Source organism: Lepisosteus platostomus, chromosome 6 (assembly GCF_059453375.1).
Source record: "Lepisosteus platostomus isolate fLepPlt1 chromosome 6, fLepPlt1.hap1, whole genome shotgun sequence".
NCBI lineage: Eukaryota > Metazoa > Chordata > Actinopteri > Semionotiformes > Lepisosteidae > Lepisosteus > Lepisosteus platostomus.
In genome coordinates, this window is record NC_142616.1 from 16,181,118 (window position 1) to 16,202,633 (window position 21,516).

At 44.4% G+C, this 21,516-nt stretch overlaps 1 protein-coding gene, 1 long non-coding RNA gene and 6 other non-coding genes across 8 annotated transcripts; 3 read left to right on the forward strand and 5 right to left on the reverse strand.

Moving 5' to 3' along the window:
* Positions 1–1,176: 1,176 nt before the first annotated feature.
* Positions 1,177–4,806, reverse strand: LOC148660595 (uncharacterized). The gene is made up of 4 exons (XR_015939807.1): positions 4,543–4,806; positions 4,182–4,248; positions 2,295–2,418; positions 1,177–1,842 (listed from the first exon to the last, which is right to left on the reverse strand). It is a non-coding gene; the product is annotated as an uncharacterized LOC148660595 (long non-coding RNA).
* A 6,340-nt stretch (positions 4,807–11,146) lies between these two features.
* LOC148660596 (avidin-like) lies at positions 11,147–14,093 on the forward strand. Its single transcript, XM_088638103.1, has 4 exons — positions 11,147–11,320; positions 12,414–12,630; positions 13,100–13,220; positions 13,923–14,093. Exons 1-4 carry the CDS (start codon positions 11,228–11,230, stop codon positions 13,954–13,956), a joined length of 465 nt encoding a protein of 154 aa, XP_088494229.1. The 5' UTR covers positions 11,147–11,227; the 3' UTR covers positions 13,957–14,093.
* Positions 14,094–17,553: 3,460 nt separating this feature from the next.
* Positions 17,554–17,626, reverse strand: trnaa-agc (transfer RNA alanine (anticodon AGC)). The gene has a single exon. It is a non-coding gene; the product is annotated as a tRNA-Ala (tRNA).
* A 486-nt stretch (positions 17,627–18,112) lies between these two features.
* On the reverse strand, positions 18,113–18,185 carry trnam-cau (transfer RNA methionine (anticodon CAU)). The gene has a single exon. It is a non-coding gene; the product is annotated as a tRNA-Met (tRNA).
* A 669-nt stretch (positions 18,186–18,854) lies between these two features.
* Positions 18,855–18,926, forward strand: trnap-ugg (transfer RNA proline (anticodon UGG)). The gene has a single exon. It is a non-coding gene; the product is annotated as a tRNA-Pro (tRNA).
* Positions 18,927–19,661: 735 nt separating this feature from the next.
* trnaa-agc (transfer RNA alanine (anticodon AGC)) lies at positions 19,662–19,734 on the reverse strand. The gene has a single exon. It is a non-coding gene; the product is annotated as a tRNA-Ala (tRNA).
* A 504-nt stretch (positions 19,735–20,238) lies between these two features.
* trnam-cau (transfer RNA methionine (anticodon CAU)) lies at positions 20,239–20,311 on the reverse strand. Its single transcript has one exon. It is a non-coding gene; the product is annotated as a tRNA-Met (tRNA).
* A 669-nt stretch (positions 20,312–20,980) lies between these two features.
* On the forward strand, positions 20,981–21,052 carry trnap-ugg (transfer RNA proline (anticodon UGG)). Its single transcript has one exon. It is a non-coding gene; the product is annotated as a tRNA-Pro (tRNA).
* The last annotated feature ends 464 nt before the right edge of the window (positions 21,053–21,516 follow it).

Below are 21,516 nucleotides of genomic sequence, written 5' to 3' on the forward strand. Positions count from 1 at the left end.
ATTTGGAGAGCTATGCAAGTCCTATATTTTTAAATGTCTCTGTAACGAGCAGGTTTCCTGATAACCCTGCCACTTCTGGTTGTTACTTCACTTCGGGGTAAAATTACTGGCTCTCCTACGGATGTACTCTCCACTGTCTGAGGACTCGGCCCTTCCTGCACGTCAGAAAGACCTGTATTCTCAGCATTGTCTGTTTCTGCAGATTCAAAATCAAGATCCAATGGAGGAGCGTGTCGAAGATGTTTTACATTTCTTATTATTTTTGAGCCATCTTCCACATTCACTAATTCAAAAGAGTTACAAGAGGTGTTTCTCAAGCGAGTGTCTTTGAACTTGGCATCCAATTTAAGGTTGTCTAGGCCAGCCACAAACACTACATCACCGACCTTGAAGTTGTGATCCCTTGCTCAATGTGTCTGGTCTGCATATAATTTCATTTTGTGTGTGTAATCCTCATGATGTCTATGGATATCTTTCGTCTTTTGAATGTCCCTCGGCTCTTCTTTCTTTTCCACGTTTGGTAGTTTAGTCCGGATATCACGTCCAAAGAGAAGATTAGCTGGGGTTTCTCCAGATGCCCTGTGAGGTGTTGATCTATAAGCCAGCAGCTGCTCTCAAGGCCTTTTTCAGGTATCTGTGAAATCTTTCAATTTTGCCATTACTTCTCGGATAGTAAGGTGATACGATAGTAAGGTGATGCACGGATGTGTTTAATTCCACAGTTAGTCAGAACTGATTCAAACAACTGTCCTATAAATTGCCTGCCATTATCTGTTACTACCTCTAGTGGATAACCAAATCGTGCAAAGATGTTCATCAGCTCTCTAATAACTGTGGCTGAAGATATGTCTGATACAACAACCGCCTCAGGGTAAGAAGTATAATAGTCTATGACAGTCAATATGTATTCATTCTGAATGGGACCTACCAGGTCAATGCCCAGTTTTGTCCAGGGCCTTGGTGGTAATTCAAGTGGTTGGAGAGGTTGATCCTCCTGCAATGGCTGATTCAACATACAAGTGGAACAATTCCTGACTAGTCTTTCAACATCACTGTCCATGTTGGGCCAGTAAAATTTGCTTCTCAGGTACTGTTTTGTACGAACCACATCCTGATGTGTCTCATGTGCTATTTTCAATGCTTGTCTGATTTTTGTTTTCGGTAACACAATCCTCTGGAATTGGATTAGGCCATTGTCCTTTTTCCACTATGGACATCAACAATTTCAATGCGTCATCTTCGTTTGTTGCTTGCTTAAGTTCCTCAAGTGTCAGTGCATGCAGTTCATAAGTGCTGATTGAAAGCACTCTATCAACATAGGTGTCTACATAACCAGTGTCTTCTGTGTCTGGTAAAGGAAGATGTGACAACATTGGTTTTCCCTACTATGTGTTCAATTTTGTAATCATATGGCTGTAATCTCAATCCAAGTCTTTGTATCCTGGGTGGTAACAATGTTGCCTTTTTGGGATTGAACATGTAAATGAGGGGTTTATGATCCGTTTGAAGTGTGAACTTGCCTTCCCATAAATATGTCCTAAAATGTTCCACTGCCCAAACACAACCCAAGGCTTCACGCTCTATTTGCGAGTAATGCCTTTCTGTTGGAGTAAGTGAGTGATTTGCATATGCCACTGGCTTGTTCTGTCCATCTTCTTGCCTTTGTAGCAATACTGCTCCAAGTCCTACAGGACTCACATGACTGATCACTACTGTTGGCGCATCTAGTTTGAAGTATGCCAGACATGGCTCTTTTCAACTTGGCAAAGGCTTTCTCAGTTTCCGATGTCCATTCCCACTTCTGTCCTTTCCTCGTTAGTTTTCTAAGGGGTTCCGATAGATCTGCATAATTAGGAATGAATTTTATCAAAAATCCACAAGTGCCTAAGAACGAGCGCAAAAGTGCAACATTCTCAGGTCTTGGTGCACTGCAAACAGCTGTCACCTTTTTTGGGTCTGGTTTTATTCCTTCTGCAGTGACCAAATGTCCCAGGATCTCGATCTCCTTTAGGCCAAAGATACACTTATCTTTATTTAAAGTTAAGCCTCTGTCTTTGTCACGAATCTCCCTCACGTAGGCAAGCGCTCCCGCATTCTCACGAGCTCTTCCCGTACCAAATGTGCACGCGTCAATCAGTCCTCTACTTAAACGCTCATCAGTCCCCCGGTCATTGCTCACTATTGAGATTCTCTCCCGGAGCTTACCTATTACCTACGCCTTCGCTTTACTATTGATTCTCCCCTGGACCTCGACCCTGCTTTTCCGACTACCTCTTTGCCTCTCGATTTTGTACCTTTGCCTCTAAAACGCTCTCTCGGATCCTGACCCCTGCCTGTCTCTTCGATTATGCCTCCACCTTCCGACTCCACTCTGACGCCTCTTCTACGCCTTCCTGGACTCCGACCCCTGCCAGTCTCCTGGATTACGCCTCCGCCTTCCGAATCCATTCCGACGCCTCTTCCCCTGCCTGTTTACTCCGACTACGCCTACGTCTAGCACCAACCCTACCAAAGGCACTGCATTGGATCCCTATCCTCAGCAGTCAGCCCCTGCGCGACAGTCTTGGAATCTTTGGAATACTTGCCTGAGCCTCTGTTCTAGTTGTACTTCATTTTCCACATGTACTACAACATCATCCATATACCATACAACACCTGGCATTGCACACAACATTGAGTCCATAGCCTTCTGATAGGCCTCTGGGGCACTAGACAAGCCAAAAGGAACTCTTCTGAAACGGTAACAACCCCCGTGTGTGATGAAGGTAGTCAGGTGACTTGATTCCGGGGCCAACTCAACTTGCCAGAACCCTTTTCAAGCATCTAACTCTGCAAAAACTTTGGCTCCTTGCACTGCTTGCAATATGCTGTCAACCGTTGGTACTGGATGTCTCTCTCTGGTAACTGCTTTATTCACTTCTCGCAGATCCACACACAGCCTCACTTCCTTGGTGTCTTTTTTAGATATTATCAGAATATTTGAGATCCATTCTGCACCTTCATTCACGTCTTCAATAATTCCATCATCCAGCATTTTATCTAACTCCTGATTAACAGCTTCTATCATCGGATAGGGTACTCGTCTCAGACTTTGAGCTACTGGTGACACTTTCTCATCTACTGTAACCTTGTGACTGTAACCCTTGATCTGTCCTAAACCTTTAAAGAGTGACTCATATTCCTGTGCTAACCGCTTAAATCGTTCTGAAGACTGGTCAACCGCATTGACGGTGTCTCCTTTATTCAGAATCTTCAGATCAAAACATGCTTTTCTTCCCAACAACGCTTCTACATTTCCATCAATTACATAAACTTTGTCCTTTATTACATTTTTCTGCCATTTCAGCAGTGCCTCGAAGTAGCCAACACGCTTACGTGGACTAATTTGCGCATAGGCATAAAATTTCTTCTTAGTCTGCTGAAGTTCAGTCCTGTGTGCAAACACTTTCTTGAAAAGTTCTACTCCAATGAAGTTTCTTCGACTTCATGTATCTATCACCATTTTATCTCTCGGCCATTTATTCGAACAGTTTCTTTACCTTCAGGGTCAATGGAATTAACAAATTCATCTGAGTCTGAAGAAGGTTCTTGAACTGCTCGCAGTTTTGTCCCTTCCTTATTTGTATTAAGTTTCTTTTCCTGATGGGAACCGTCTTTCTTTCTACACACTCGTGCATAATATCCTGTTTTCTTACAGTGTAGACATTTTGCTGTTCGCGCTCCGCATTCGTCTGCTTTGTGCACTGTTAGTCCGCACCTGTAACATTTAATGTCAGCCAAAATTCCAGGAAGGCAAAAAGGTAGAGAAACGCTAGGTAGAGCTTACGAGAAGTTAACTCAATACCGAGCAACGGGAAGCAGGTTAGAATGGTATAAATGTAGCCTGGCAAAGAATAATTAGCACAGAACACAAATATAATTTTGGGGTTCTTTATTTCTAGGTGAGTATGTGGTCTGATCTGTTCTTAGTTTAAAAAATAAAATAACAAAAGAAATGACATAACAATATTTTTATATACACAAAATACGGTAGTGGTTCTTTCACGCAGAGGGGAAAACAAAGAAAACATGTTTAGTTTTACAGTTTTTTACATTCCATCTGACCGTTACAGAAACGCATCTACACTGAACAACAACAACAACAAAAACATTACATTACAGTTGAAGTTTAAACAACTCACCACGTAGCGCGTGCAGAAATAAGCCGCTCACAGGCTGCGCATGTCACCTCTCAGCCCTCACTGAGAACTACATTACGAGAATAATTAGTATAATACTTACAATTGCGTACAGTTAACAAACGGTGCTAAACATAAGTCCCTGTAAAGAATGAAGGAACAGAAAATACAAGGAGCATGTGAAACCCATTACTTACAAATCAGTACACAGATATCCCTAGCCCGAGTAGTTGTCTAAAAACTGGCTACCGCCAGTGTACTCCGTTAAAATCTAATATCCATCTTGCTAATCTTGTCTCAATCCTATGAAATACCCCTTTATACTCATTTAGGGTGTAAAATAGGGAAACAACATCGTATTTACCGTTACAACTCTCTGAAGTAATTTCGGGTTCTTTTTAACGGTAACTCACTGCTTCTTAGTCCCTACTGCCCACGCGCAGAACGCTGAAATCAACTGACAGGAACCGCGAGCTAAGACGTAGCGCCATCTAGTGGATCTGGCATAACAGGCCGCTATTCACCACTGGGTCACATAAATAACCCGGCGTGCCGCACGGTAGAGCAATTGCAGGTGTGTTAACTCGTGCGGCGGCGCTTGTCTGTTTGCCCGGATCGTGGTCATTGGTGACACCCCAGATGACAATTTTTATTTTTAAGATAAACGCAAGATAAACAACGTTTTTTTTAAAACCGCTGCACAAATTTTCTCACATGCACGTATTCTCCAATATCATCACAACAAAACCATAAAGTTTGTTTCCACAGATATGACACTATTATGCAATAAACCAATAAATTAATGAACTAGCAGAATCCCAATAAAAACACCCGGTCAGCAATATCATACATACATATCATACATTTTTACCAACAAAACCACAAAAGCAAAAACCAGCAAATATATATATATATCCCATGTTTTTACCTTATTCTGAAGCATGATATATATCCAAAATAACCCAGACTAATATTATCTCCAGACCTGGAGAATTGAACGTTATTGACTTCATAGTAAATGTTTGAAGAACGACCGCTAGAAATAAAAGGGATCTGATTGCTAAAAACCGCTGTCATTCATTGTATTTTCAGCCATTCAGAGCCCTTATGGGGTAAGACTTCCTCTAGAAGCCTCATGCTGCATTCCACCTGCATTTAGCTGTCAATAATTGACTCAGAAGGAGTAATCAATCAGTTTTTTATCAGTTTCTTATCAGTGCTCCTTTTTTTCACACCAGAAGGCAACTCTGAGGTTTTTTTTCATTGCATAACAGCAGATATAGGCTCTCTAGCAGTGTCTAAAGGTTTTTATAGCAATTGCAATGGTTATTATTCTAATTTTCAATATTTTTATGATTTTTTATTATAGGCGTGAAATTTCATTAAAGGTTCAGTCTTCACAAAACATGATATAGAATGTTTTCTAATTGATCAATTTGTCCCAGATTTCTATCCAAGCTAGTAGTCACCTAGAACAAGGTTTTCAAATGCATATAGTTGAAAAAACTGACCTCTGAAGACCCAAAAAAAATTTTTGCCTGCTGTTTTTTAGGTTTTTTTTTTCATATGTCTGTCTGCTGAGTGGACACATTAAGAAATATAAGAAATTTGACTGTTCACACTCAAAGCCAAGGGGGTTAGCGTCAATTTAAGACCTGAACCAAGCTCATGCAATGTTCTGCTGCAGAGATATAACAAATGTTTAAGGAGGAGGAAATTCCAGGCAGAAATTGGCTAAATGTGTCAATGTTAATAACAGGTTAATAATAACCCGCTGCTGGTGCTGATTAGCTCCCTTACGAGTTGATCTTTGCTGGCTGGCGGTCGAGACACTTCCCGCATGAAAGTTTTCACCAGCTCTTCTGTTTTCTGATGTGATTCAGTCGTCTCTTCCTTTCTCAACCCCATTAATATAATATTTTTCCTCATGCTCCGACACTGTACATCTAAGACCGATTCCTTTAAACATGTATTTTCATTTTGCTAATTTTCCGTTGTCTCCGCAAGTGCAACCACTTTCTTTTGAAGTTTAGAGTTTTCATATCGAAATTCCTCAATAAATGTGTTACTTAAAGTTAAAACCCCTCTAGCTAAAATTGTCAGTAAATGTCAGTTTTATAGAAACTTCTTAAGAATATATTTCAGGACCACAATACAGTTAGTAACCTTTAGGTTCAAAATACTGATTACCAAATCCTTTAAAATGGTATGCCTAACACAGCTTAAATGTCACAAACATTTTCTGTAAATATTCCATACAACAGGTTTTGCACAACCTTAGGATGTTGTACACACAAGAAATGTTATGGATGTGTGTGTAGGACAAAGTATATTGTTTGACTGTGGATGTCTTGCTGTCTGTGGGCTAGGTGGCAAGCTGATATACAGAAACACACAAACAAGTGAAACATTAGAGCAAATCTTAGAGTAAAGTCATGTGACATTTTTCAGTGCCAAAATTTGATTTTATGCCCTTTAATCTCTTTAATCTGTTTAATAAGGGGTTATTTTGTTCTCATATTGTATGTCTATAAATCTTTACTGCAAAATTCCCCTGGCTCATGTTTAAATGTTGTGAGAGGGCAGCAGGTTAAGATAAACACAAGAGTCCTGGACCACATTTCACATGTGGGGAACGAGCTGCTGTCCTCAGACACCTGACCAGCTGCTGGGTTGCTCTGATCTGCTGTCTAGGGCCCAGCTCTTCCGTATGCAGCTCAACCAGAGGTAGAAGGACCAACTGACCATAGGACTTTGAAACAGTCATTTGGGACTAATTTTAAAAGAGAGAGTGGACTTTGTGAAATGTTTCAGGGAGAGATTTGAGTGCTTTTCAGGCCGGTAAGCAGTTTAGCTGCTCGGTAGATTAGTAAAATTAGTAATGGACTTTGAAGGAGTTAGCTAGTAGCTTAAAAAGGAATAAAGGTCTTATATTTTGGTTTCTAGTTACCTTGTGTTTGGTGGATGTTTTGATTTCCTGCATTGTAAATAAAGAGCTCTGGTTTGGACCATGTATCTGTGTTTCATGTGTCAGTTTTCCTGTGTCAGCCTATTTTAAGGATCCTATTATAGCACAACCACTGTAACTGGAGAGTCACTGTGTATTTAAATATATTTGCTCAGACAGATGAGAAGAAGTCACCTGAACACAACCCAGATCCCTGGATTCTGATTCATGACGAGAGTGTGGAGACTGCAGAGCTCTTCCCACTCCTTGGGAGGTACCTTTCACATGAAGCTGATGTTGGTGAAGGAATCCAGCCTCACCTGATTTCGGCAAGAGTAGCCTTTGTGCATCTGAGGAACTGGGAGCTTGAGGGGCACAACAGCAAAACTGAAATCAAACTGAAGACAATAAAACTGTGTTTACTGGCCTGCTGGAGCAGAGACGCTCCCTCAGAAGACAGAAACCATGTGACTGTGAGGAAGCTGCTCTCCTGTGTTTACTGACCTGCAGGAGCAGAGACGCTCCCTCAGAAGGAGGCAGTGACCATGTGAGCAGGCACAGCTCGGTGTTGTTTACCTCACATGAGCAGCCTTGCTGGGTGACAGCAAGATAACTGCAGATAATCTGATGCTGTCAGAGTCAGAATTCCAGCTAACAAACTAATAAAGCACATTAACTAAAAACTGGGACACACAGAGAGCTCAGCACTGTGGCTTTATTGTATGAACACCCTCCTGGTGCTGAGGGAATAGACAGATCAGCCTCAGAATGAAGTCTTTGGAAGATTCATTCAGTATTTCTTCTGTACTTACTCTTTGGAAAGAGTGTTTCTGTCTGGGATTAACATCTTAATTAAACAGCACACCAGTGCTTTACATGTTAATAAAAGAATTCAAAATCCAGCCCTGCAACATGCTGGAAGCCAGTGAAGAGAAGCCAACACAGGAGTAATGTGTTTTTTTTTGTGTTCATCACAGCTTTAGTACGAATGTGATGAGCATGGTCTTTATTACCAGAAAAAAATACCATTGCAATATTTCTGTCAAGAGCAAATTGAGGTAATAACTAATTTACTAATTTACTAATGGTAGATAACATGAAATGCTAAAATGGTTTGGGGGACAAATTTGTATATAGATTTTACTTTCTCAGCACTCGTAAAAAGGCTAAAATATACTTTAATATTTGTATCTGCACGCACAAACAGATCATTTTGCCCTTCGATCAGAGCAACATTTGGGCTATGACTACACTGCGCTAGACCAGACTGGGACCTCTCCAGTGTGATTGTTGACCTTTTTTCTTGATAGAAGCACTAAAACGAAAAACTAATCATTAGTTTTGAGAGAACATGAGCTGAAAAGAGTATTGTTTTACTGTCTTTAACAACACCATCAGTGTTTCGCAGTACATCATGCATGATCAAGATATTTTTGGAATACCCGGGAATTTTGGGAAGGCAACATAAGAAATCAATTGAAAATGCCAAGACAAGAAACACAACATTATGGCTGTGGAGACTTCGTTGGGTCTTAATCTTCACACACGAAGAAGCCTCCACAGCCTAAATGTTATATTTCTTGTCTTCTCTTTTCAGCAGGGAATAAACCTTTACGTGTTCCTTTGCATCCCTGATCTCTGACCTCTAGCATACAACCTAAAACTTTATAACCTGTAAAAAGGGACAATACTTCACCTTACAAGTTAAGTCTACTGTTAAGGATACCTGAGAAAGATTGATCAAGATTTGCAAGATACGTTATATAGGCTGTAGTAGCAGTGGTGCACAGGGAGCCTGAAGACCCCCAGCCTCAGACCCCCAGGAGAGGTGAAGAAGATGGGGAATATAAGCAGCTCTGCTTCTTTCCAGTGTGTGCACCCGGTGCACACTTGGACACTACTGACCAGTACTCCCAGCTCGACCTGTTCCAGCAGTCATATGGGGATCTGTTACTGTGTTTTAGAAAGATAAATTGGAAATAAAGCCTCATTATTTTTTTCTTTTTGATGCACTTGTGGCACACGTTCAATCTTGTCAGTGACAATCCTACCGTCAGCAACTTGAAAATTCAAATAATCTCTCTAGTGGTTTGATTAGTTTACGGAATTTAATTGTCTTCCTGTCTGCTTGATTATGTTCATAGTAGTAAGAAAAGGAGGTGAGGCCTTTTTAGCCAGCTCTTTGATTAGTGTAGTGCCATGGTTCTCAAACTATGGTACATGTACCACTTGTGGTATGTGGAGCACCCCCAGGTAGTACACCAGATGAGCCTGGACATTTGTTGTGTGCACTGAAAACTTGGGATGGGTTTTCATATTTTCTATTTTAATAAAAGTAGTTTATGTGTCAAATACGCAGCCTACGTACTACGATACAGCGCGTGCTAATTTTTTAGCACTGGAAAGCGTGATAGATAACAGAAACATATTTAAGGACTGTTCTAGGTTAATTTGAGAAAAATACACTGAGCGTCTCTGTGTTTTGCTCTCATGTGTATGAAATAAAAACTTCTTTTAATTTCTGAAACGGACTACTGAAACGGAAAGAAGGAAAAATGCAAGCTTGCGGATTGCTAAAGCAGGTAAGCCCCACACTTTTTGTGAAGAACTTTGTTTACCGTTGGCAAAAGAGCTGAGATGTATTATGTGTAAAGAAAAGGCTGCTAAACAGCTCGACCTGCTGCCCCCTGATATGGCAGATGATGTCAAAAGTATGCCGCTAGAGCGCGTTAAGATGAGCAGATGTTTTTCACTGCAACTGGATGAGTCTGGAGATGCCTTTGATTTGGCCAATTTTCTCGTTAGATACGAGTTGGAAGGTACGTCCCATGAGGATGTAAGCCGCTACCAACAAGAACTACAGGAGAGCACATATTTCAGCTTCTGAATGAATTTATTGAAGAGAGTAGCATCGACTGGATAAAATGCGTCGGAGTTTGTGCAGACAGTGCTAGAGCGATAACATCCAGACACAGCAATGTACTGTAGTTGCACGAATTACAGAGGTTGCTCCAGAAATGAGGTGGAGGCACTGCAGCATCCACTGCGAGGCCTTGGCAGTCAAGAAAAGGCCGGATGATTTAAAATCTTTTAGACTCTGTTGTGAATTGTATCAAGGCACAACCAATGAATTCACATCTACTTTCCTCGACTAAACAGGCTCACCCCTCTCACTGAAATGGTGCTTTTTTATTGTTTATTTTTAATTGTTGTCATTCTGTAAAGCGCTTTGAGAAGACACCTTTAAAGGCCCTATATCAAATAAAGTTTATTATTATTATTAGATTAATATATGTATAATATGTGTGATTATACAGCATGTGTGTGTGAGTGTGTGGGGTTCCTATGAGAAGATGACTTGTAGGTGGTACTTGGATGCTTTGGTTTGTTCAGGGGTGGTACTTGGTCCAAAAAGTTTGAGAACCACTGCTTTGAAAGATAATGCAAGATGTTTAAGGGCTCATACTTCCAGGTGGAAATGGCTTCTGGAGGGATAGGGCTGTAAAAGTATATCTAAAAAATACCAAATACTTTGGAAAGCAAACTCTGGATTTTGAAATAAAGATGAATTTGCCATCATGATGATTTCTGACCAAGAGACAAATTGGAATTTAAAGTGCTTGGGACTGTGATCTTCAACAATTGCCAACAGTCTTGTTATTGTATTGCTGACTTTAATTACACAGGAATAGGGCTTCATATGCCTAATTTTATCACTCCTGAAGCGTGACTCTTGGCAATCGTCTTTGAATTGAAAAACTGTTTGTGCATCTGATTGGGTTTCTTTTAAGAAAGGAGACACTGGGTACATAACAAATTAGATATACAGTATCCCTGATTTGATCTTCATTGTGTAAGTGAGGACTTGATGACAATATGCTCTTTAAAGCACTGAAGGCATGATCAGCTCTTGAGGAAGTTGTAATTGAAGATATGAGGGGTGAATTAATAATTTTATTGACTAAAGAGAGCAGTGATGATTTATGAACTGACAGCATGGAGCAGTTATAAGTGAGCGCAAACTGTCCCGACTCTCATTGCTCTGACAGAACAGGCTACTGCAGACAGGAGACACAGCTCAGACGCCCCAATCCTCCACAACATGTCCTCTTCCAACACGAGACTGGGAACGGTCCTCCTCTCTCTCACGCTGATCTCTTGGATCGGAGGGTACGAGTGCCTTGTCAACAGCAAGGTAAGCTTCTCGTCTGCAATTCGAACCCTGTGCCTTGTGAACTGTCCTCAAGTCCTTTAGTAGAGACCGTGCAGGGCAGTATCTCATCACACTGGGGACAGTAACCCCACAAGGTCAGTAACAGTTTTGTGTCTTTCCAAATGTAATTGTTTGGCTAAAAGACCTGACATGACTTTCTTGCTAACAAGATATATATTTTCATTTTATTTCCACAATCACGGCAAAGATGGCTCCTTGGTGAGTTTTTTATAGAAACTTTCTGGTATAACAAATTATAACAGCATTTCTTTATAGTGGCCAAACGATAATGAAGTTTCACTGTTAAAATGATAATATTGTCATTGTACTATTTTACACAGCCTTTATGTTCTCAGTTTTGAAATTGTTTCACTGAACTTTCTGGTTCATACAGTATGTTAGTGCTCATTCTGAACAAAGCTGCTGGTGTGACACTGATGAATTCTTTGAAATTGAGTTCAAAATCTTCAAAGATTCACTTCCTTCTGTCTGTCAGTGTAGGACATTCCACTCAGACTAAAGAGCCTCAGTTCCTTCAGACTGTCAGTGTGGGGCACTACCTTTAGACTAAAGAGGCTCAGTTGCTTTAGCCTGTCAGTGGGACACTCCCTTCAGACTAAAGAGACTCAGTTCATTCAGCCTGTCAGTGTGGGGCACTCCCTTCAGACTAAAGAGACTCAGTTCATTCAGCCTGTCAGTGTAGGATACTCCCTTCAGACTAAAGAGACACAGTTTCTCCAGCCTGTCAGTGTAGGATGCTCCCTTCAGATTAAAGAGACTCAGTTGCTTCAACCTGACAGTATAAGACTCCAGTTTCTCTTGTCTGTACTGATTAGAAGCAGCTCTATCTTTTCTACAACATTGTGACCAAAAGTGTACATAATATTCAAAATGAATTACGAATGAATTATACATTTTATTCACCATTTGATTTAAATTCTGCACTTCTTACTCTATACCCCAGCATTCTGTTTGCCTTTTCAATTGCTTCTATACATTGTGTAGATGTTAATGGTGAAACAGAGCATTTTCCTGATGAACGATCCCTGCAATCCCATTCCAAATGTCATTTCAGTGCAACCTTCAAGGACAGTGGAAGAATGAGCTGGGCTCCAACATGACTCTCAGTGCTCCAGATACAAATGGCTTTTTCACCGGCACCTACCACACTGCGGTGACTGCCAACAAAACTCTTGTCATCAAGCAGTCACCACTCACGGGAAACCTGAACATGTTTAGTGCCAAAACTCAACGAAGAGTGTTTGGATTCCTGGTGAAATGGACTTTTTCAGGTAGGGGAATCTTTTTCTCCAGATGTCTTCCCAAACTTTCAGTTACCTTCTCCTACCTGTTTTACTATATAGTCTGTCTGTAACAAAACAAGATTTCCTGGCTCACATTTTTATACCTTAATATTCTGCTACACAGGTTTCGTTATCTCAAAAAGGGTTTTGAAAAGTGCAGGATCTGCTGCCCTCCTCTGGCCATTCATACACCATCACTCAGCTGGTGTCTGCAGTGTAAATCCAGCCAGCGGGCAGCAGCTCTCCAGGAGCGCAGTCAGACAGCTGTGTGTTCTTGCAGCAGAGGAGGGGGCGGAGCTGCAGGCTAGGCCCCGCCCCATTGTGGAGATGTTTCATTCACAAGCACCAAAGTAGTGGGCGAACCTGATGACTGTAGGAAATGCACATCCCATTAAAAATGAAAGTGTTGAGATGATGGCACGCTGTCTCTCTCACAGCCTGTGCTGTTTCTGTGCAGACTCTGTGACCTCCTTCGTCGGGCAGTGCTTCGTGCAGAAGGATGGCACCGAACACCTTCAGACGATGTGGCTGCTCAGGAGCTCAGCGGCCACAGAGGCGGACAACTGGTCCAAGACCAGGCGAGTTCACTGCGTGTTCATTCTGGGGAAGGGGGCGCACTGTAATGCTCAGAAGCCTTGCTCCCATCATGCACTGGGTCATCAGTATTCAGTGTCCAGGACAAGCTGGGACACTACAGGTGCAGGGAGTATACAGTGCACCTGTACAGTGTGAGCATCTCTTCGTACAGTTCAGTCTGCTCTAGCTGTCCAGTCTCTCTACACTCAGGCCAATTGGCTCAAGAGGGTGGCCTTGAGGAATCTATCAGCTTTCAGGTAATGCCAGACTCTCCATTCCTGGGCCTGGAGGACCCGTCTTTGAGATTTCTTGGAACACAGAGCCCAGAGAGCCAGGAGAACCCTGCATGTTGGCCCAATTTAGCCCATAATGAGTTGATTGTTCTCATTAAGAGTCAAGTTACAGTGTAATGCCTGCAGATATTTCTCAATCATGAAAGAAGAGAGACTGGATAAGGACTGGATACCAACCCTCCAGGACAGGGCGGAGCTAATGAGTCCTGAGCCAAGGCCTCTATCCTGCAGTGCCCCCTACTGGCAGGGCAACAATATTTTCCACATTCAGAGACTTTTCACTAGGCTACTTAAGTACTGTGTAAATGTTATACTGAGATCTCTAAAACAAGAATGTTCATTAAAACAATTACTGATAACTCTAATGACAAACATTGCCTTAACATACTTTTTGGTATTTTTCATTCACAGGGTTGGCACAAATGTGTTTACCCGTCTAAACTGAGACTTCAGAAGAAAACAAGAAGGGTGGGATTTCAGTCTACAGTTTCTCCAATAAAGTCTTGTCTCTTCATCTCTGTGTCTGTATGTTTTCACCTCACCTAGAGAATCATGGCTCCACAATAAAGCGTTTTCTCATTACACGGTGTGCAGTGGCCATTATTTCACTTTCTAAATCACCAGGAGGAAAAAAATATTTAAGTCAACTAAGTCAAAGAAATCAAATGTATCTCCACAATGCAAAAAAGGATTGGGACCTAAAGAGTTCACTGGAGAGAGGCAAGTATTTCATATCCAGGCTTTGAGCATCAATATCAAAACCCATTTACCCTTAATCGTGTAAGAACATCTGCTGCTGAAATGTTGTGTCTAGTAGGACCTGGATCACAGTCATTGTGTGTTATTATACTTGAATAATTACAGATAAGCTGCCATGCTTTAGACAATGCTATAGGGTGCTGAACACTCCTGTAATGATAAGCTGAGCTGATCTTATACTCCAGGCCAGACAGGAGTGGCTGCTTCTTTAAGGAAGTAATAGTAACGCCTACTGCTGGAGATGGGAGACCTGTGCAGTACCAGTTTACTCTCATCAGGGCTGAGTTAGCTTGTGCAGCTACTTAACACCCTAGATCACAGCTTCTAAACCAGATCCCCCAGCCTGCAAGTGTCACAACACCTCCCAGAGCTGTTGAGCATCGTTCTCTTCTCCCACAAGGACCACAGCCTTGTTAGCGCAGGTAGACACAGTGAATCCAGGAATCACAACATGCAATAGGGGCTGAAGAGGCCTGACAGCTGGGGACAACACTGTTCCTGTCTACAGTGTGCCTGTCTACAGTGGGTCTGTCCTCAGTGGGCCTGTCTACAGTGTGTCTGTTCTCAGTGGGCCTGTCTACAGTGGGCTTGTCCACAGTGGGGCTGTCTACAGCGTGTCGGTCTACAGTGTGTCGGTCTACAGTGTGTCTGTCCACAGTGTGTCTGTCCACAGTATGTCTGACCTCAGTGTGTCTGTCCTCAGTGTGTCTGTCCTCAGTGAGGCTGTCTACAATAGGCCTGTCTACAGTGGGGCTGTGCTGTCATGTCTCCCTGCATCAAGACAACATTCAGCCCCTGATCTCCAGCCTTACATGTCCCCACGAGGCACCTGAGTGTCCACTACCTGACCACCAGCCTCCACTGTCCACCACAAATACAGGTGGCCACCGCCCACCCTAGTCAGAATCTCTGCACTAGCCTGGAGCAATCAGACTCGCGTCAAGGCCCAGCACCCTGGCATCACTCCTCATCCAAAAAATACTGACCTCCCGGTACAGGGGGTGGACGATCTGACTGTGTCTCTAGCGTTTTCCTTGTCTCTCTCCACAGCTCCAGACAATTGGGACCTGTGGCTTCACCTTTTCCATCTTTGTCTCCTCTTTTCCTGCTGGGAAACTTCTTCAAAGACAGTCAGGCTGAATCTGCTGATCCTGCTGAGATACATGTTGATGTTCAGGAGCTTCAGATCTTCTTGAATATGAGCTGTGTTTCATTAGTGATCCCTCTTTTCGTCATATGCCTTTACAAGTACACCTGCTGCACAGGTTACACAAGTGTTACTGTATGTGCCACACAAGGCAGAACACACTCATATATCGTAAACTAGCACAATTAATAATGTTAAGATTATCATTATTGTAGTATAGTGGGCAGCATGGTCATGCAGTGGTGAGCATTGCTGCCTTGCAGAGCTGGGGTCCTGGGTTCAGTTCCTGGGGTTCTGTCTGCATAGACAGGTGCTCACTGAAGCTCCTGCAGTTCCTTTCCATCACCCCAGATTCACCTTTCATTCACTTTGCTAAAGGGTTTTGTTGGTCTAATCTGTCCATAAGACCTTAGTACAGTACAGTACAGTACAGTATAAGTATTAGTACAGTATTTAGGCAATTTACTCCTCTTTCTTGATTGAGGGTTTGGATTAGGACTGGATACTGTTCATCGACCAGAAGATCTGCTGTCCCCCAAAGACGGCTGAGGTGCCTGCTATTCACAGGGAAGGATGGTGACGTCTCCGCGCTGGTGAGCCAGCTCGCACAACCTGTAATGTCGGCTGTATGCGTTACAATAATATATTCCGTATTGCTTTTACAAATATAAAATGGTGCGATACACAACATGTCTCCTCTATAACTTTTCAATTTCCCACAGAGCCACACAACATTGTCACAACATAGTCAACAACAGTCATTGGCTCACTTAAAGGTGTAACACGTCTGTCTTCACTCTCATGGCACGGTTTCAACATGTTGATAAGCTGTTCTCCGGTTACTGGCAATTGTAAACATAACCCTTGTTCCCTACTTTGTTTAACTTAAAGAATTCCGTGAAGAAATCCTTAATTGCGAAACCATCACTTGTAATAATTCATCCAGATACACACACTCATGCTGGAGCCAATTTTGCCAGAAACAACCTTCCAGTAAGTCTTTGGACTGCACAGAATTGTACAGTACAATACACAGTTGAAAATTTTAAATTTAAAATTAATTATTGGCTGATTACTGGCTGCTGAATACGTCCATTAATTTCTGGAGCAACCTCTCTAATTCGTGCAACTACAAAGCTGTGTCGGCTTGTCATTGCTCTTGCACCATCTGTACAAACTCCGACGCATTTTATCCAGTCGATGCCATTCTCTTCGATAAATTCATTCAGAAGCTGAAATATGTGCTCTCCTGTAGTTCCTGTTGGTAGCGGCTTACAGAACAGAAAGTTCTCATGGGACGTGCCCTCAAACTCGTATCGAACGTAAACGAGCAAATTGGCCAAATCAACTAAAGACTCATCTAATTGCAGTGAAAAACATCTGCTCATCTTAACGCGCTCTATCAGCGTACTTTTGATATAATCCGCCATCTCAATAAGTGTCTTTCAGGGGGGGCAGCAGGTCGAGCTGTTTAGCAGCTTTTTCTCCACACATAATACGTGTCAGCTCTTTTGCCAACGGTAAATAAGGTTTTTCAAAAATTGTGTGGGGCTTACCTGCTTTAGCAATCCGCAAGCTTGCGTTTTTTGTTTTTATTTCTGTATTGGTTTGTTTCTGTCAATTTCAAGTTTCAAGTTTATTGTCATTATACTCATATACAGGTATATGGTGTAACGAAAAGCTATTTAGCTAGCTCTCGGACATAAGTAGTACAAAGAAAAAACACCAAACACAACAATACAATTGTACAACAAAAGAAAGAGACAACAGGCAGTGTGCAAAGAACAACAACAGGTGATGTGCAAAAACAACAACAGGCAACGTGCAAAAAACAACAGGCAAAGTGCAAAACAACAAAAAGCTTTTTTTGCGAGTCTGTCTTTCACAGCTCACCTAGCACAAGTCTCTCTGGCTGAAATGGCCTCTCTGCTTCAGCATCGTGCCTTCACTCAGCCATTAAAAACATCACTCGGACCTCTGACATGCTGCCATGAAGTGTCAAGAGAGAGTGGCGGAGACGCACTTAAACCAGAGAGAAGATGAAAAGGGGGCGTGGCTGCTAAACGCTTCACACTCTCCTCGCAAGGCGAGGGGTTAAAGGACACCTCTCGGCACACCGAGCGCTCAGCGTACACCTGGAGGATGCGGGCATCGATCCCGCTACCTCTCGCATGCTAAGCGAGCGCTCTACCATTTGAGCTAATCCCCCTCGCTTCAGGCTTCTCGGCATCATGTCTTACCGCCCGCTGCCCTTGGTCTGCAAGGCAGTCCTTTCAAGTGCGATGAAGACGCACGAATAGACCTTCCTTGCCTATTGTACGAGCTGAACTTTTGTGCTCCTCAATTCAATGCTCTTTCCATCAACTCATCTTGTCTTTTGACGCTTGGGGTTTTCCGCTCCTTTGACTCTCGGCATATCGGGTGACTTGAAACACTGAAGTTGTTGCTTACGGAGTGTGGAACATTGTTTTGCAACTGTCATGACGCTGTGTGAGCCTTTCATCGGCAACAGGGGCAGGCTGACAGCAGCGCCAGCGAAAGTTAGGGCAAATTTGTGGACTTAACTCTGAATGTGAGTGTTATGTAGGAAAGGGGTGCGGCTTTGCTCCTCTCCCGTGTAAAGGTGACGCTTTCCACGTGGTAGGAGCGAATAGTTGCTGCAAGTGTCTGAAAAGAGCAAGAAAGCAAGTGGCCCTGCCCCGTGTGAGGATCGAACTCACGACCTTCAGATTATGAGACTGACGCGCTACCTACTACGCCAACGAGGCCAGCTGCGGCATTCGGGCTGGAAAGTTTGCCTCACAGGGATTTCAGACGCCTGTTCCCTAATCTTGCGACACCCGCTGCTGGGTGTTGCATTTGCCTTTTGATCTCACCCGAGACTTTGGGGCTTTGTTTCTGTCGCGAGTCTGTCTTTCACAGCTCACCTAGCACAAGTCTCTCTGGCTGAAATGGCCTCTCTGCTTCAGCATCGTGCCCTCACTCAGCCATTAAAGACATCACTCGGACCTCTGACATGCTGCCATGAAGTGTCAAGAGAGAGTGGCGGAGACGCACTTAAGCCAGAGAGAAGATGAAAAGGGGGCGTGGCTGCTAAACGCTCCACACTCTCCTCGCAAGGCGTGATCAGGGGTTAAAGGACACCTTTCGGCACACCGAGCGCTCAGCGTACACCTGGAGGATGCGGGCATCGATCCCGCTACCTCTCGCATGCAAAGCGAGCGCTCTACCATGTGAGCGAATCCCCCTCGCTGTCTCTTCCTCCTCGGCGTCGCCTTGTGCCGCTTGTTCCCCTCTTACCGGGCGCCGTCCACTGCCCTTCGCCTGCAAGGCAGTCGGCTTTCTTGACTTATTGATGAAGGTCTGACGGGACGAGCGAATGACGCCTCCCCCCGTCCTCCAGCTCGCTGACAACACAGAAACGGAAGAGTCGCTGTGGCTCGTTGGTCTAGGCGTATGATTCTCGCTTTGGGTGCGAGAGGTCCCGGGTTCAAATCCCGGACGAGCCCTTTTCCTCCTCTTCCACACTCCTGGGACCTGATATCCACATCACCTCGCAGCGTCTGCTTACGGCAAACGATGGAAGGTGACTGATGACTGAAGGAGCCTGGTCAATCCTCATCACGTGGCACAATGACAGCGTGCAGTCAGCTGTCCAAGGCGGCAACCTCGTTGCTCGTTCAAAAGAACACGTCCTGAAAACTCCTCACCACTATGTGGTAAATGAGCACCGCGATCGCTTGTCGTCATGCGCCATTACTTGAGAAATGCAGAAGCAAAAACCGCCCTCTCTCAGCCACCGAAACGTGTGCGGGGCTCGCCTTGCGCTCTCTGCGCCTCGCATATTTGTGGAGCTGTCTGCTCTTCTTTCTGTTGAAGTACTCCAAATACTTCACCGTCCTGCAGAGCGTGATGTGCTCGCTGACAGCTTTCAATATTTGAAGGAAAACTACGAGCTTGATGGCTCGAATGTGAATGTTAAGCAATCGTTGATCAAACGCACGTCTTCTAAGGATTCGTGAGAGTATTCTCACCACCGTTTTCACTCGGATATACTTTTCATTTGCTAAGCTGCCAAATCGGACGAGAAAATGCCGGAGACGCACTCGGTGCAGACTGAGGTGGGGAAGGAGGCGTGGCCCTTCAATGCTTGACAGCTGAAGGACGTTGAGCGGAGGAGAACCTATCAGAAGTCGCAGAGGCTAAAGGAGAGCACCTGGCTCCCAGAGCTCCAGACTCGCACCTGGAGGATGCGGGCATCGATCCCGCTACCTCTCGCATGCTAAGCGAGCGCTCTACCATTTGAGCTAATCCCCCTCGCTTCAGGCTTCTCGGCATCATGTCTTACCGCCCGCTGCCCTTGGACTGCAAGGCAGTCCTTTCACGTGCGATGAAGACGCACGAATAGACCTTCCTTGCCTATTGTACGAGCTGAACTTTTGTGCTCCTCAATTCAATGCTCTTTCCATCAACTCACCTTGTCTTTTGACGCTTGGGGTTTTGCGCTCCTTTGACTCGCGGCATATCGGGTGACTTGAAACACTGAAGTTGTTGCTTACGGAGTGTGGAACATTGTTTTGCAACTGTCATGACGCTGTGTGAGCCTTTCATCGGCAACAGGGGCAGGCTGACAGCAGCGCCAGCGAAAGTTAGGGCAAATTTGTGGACTTAACTCTGAATGTGAGTGTTATGTAGGAAAGGGGTGCGGCTTTGCTCCTCTCCCGTGTAAAGCTGACGCTTTCCACGTGGTAGGCACGCAGACGTGGTTCTGTGCGTATAGTTGCTGCAAGTGTCTGAAAAGAGCAAGAAAGCGAGTGGCCCTGCCCCGTGTGAGGATCGAACTCACGACCTTCAGATTATGAGACTGACGCGCTACCTACTACGCCAACGAGGCCAGCTGCGGCATTCGGGCTGGAAAGTTTGCCTCACAGGGATTTCAGACGCCTGTTCCCTAATCTTGCGACACCCGCTGCTGGGTGTTGCATTTGCCTTTTGATCTCACCCGAGACTTTGGGGCTTTGTTTCTGTCGCGAGTCTGTCTTTCACAGCTCACCTAGCACAAGTCTCTCTGGCTGAAATGGCCTCTCTGCTTCAGCATCGTGCCCTCACTCAGCCATTAAAGACATCACTCGGACCTCTGACATGCTGCCATGAAGTGTCAAGAGAGAGTGGCGGAGACGCACTTAAGCCAGAGAGAAGATGAAAAGGGGGCGTGGCTGCTAAACGCTCCACACTCTCCTCGCAAGGCGTGATCAGGGGTTAAAGGACACCTTTCGGCAAACCGAGCGCTCAGCGTACACGTGGAGGATGCGGGCATCGATCCCGCTACCTCTCGCATGCAAAGCGAGCGCTCTACCATGTGAGCGAATCCCCCTCGCTGTCTCTTCCTCCTCGGCGTCGCCTTGTGCCGCTTGTTCCCCTCTTACCGGGCGCCGTCCACTGCCCTTCGCCTGCAAGGCAGTCGGCTTTCTTGACTTATTGATGAAGGTCTGACGGGACGAGCGAATGACGCCTCCCCCCGTCCTCCAGCTCGCTGACAACACAGAAGCGGAAGAGTCGCTGTGGCTCGTTGGTCTAGGCGTATGATTCTCGCTTTGGGTGCGAGAGGTCCCGGGTTCAAATCCCGGACGAGCCCTTTTCCTCCTCTTCCACACTCCTGGGACCTGATATCCACATCACCTCGCAGCGTCTGCTTACGGCAAACGATGGAAGGTGACTGATGACTGAAGGAGCCTGGTCAATCCTCATCACGTGGCACAATGCCAGCGTGCAGTCAGCTGTCCAAGGCGGCAACCTCGTTGCTCGTTCAAAAGAACACGTCCTGAAAACTCCTCACCACTATGTGGTAAATGAGCACCGCGATCGCTTGTCGTCATGCGCCATTACTTGAGAAATGCAGAAGCAAAAACCGCCCTCTCTCAGCCACCGAAACGTGTGCGGGGCTCGCCTTGCGCTCTCTGCGCCTCGCATATTTGTGGAGCTGTCTGCTCTTCTTTCTGTTGAAGTACTCCAAATACTTCACCGTCCTGCAGAGCGTGATGTGCTCGCTGACAGCTTTCAATATTTGAAGGAAAACTACGAGCTTGATGGCTCGAATGT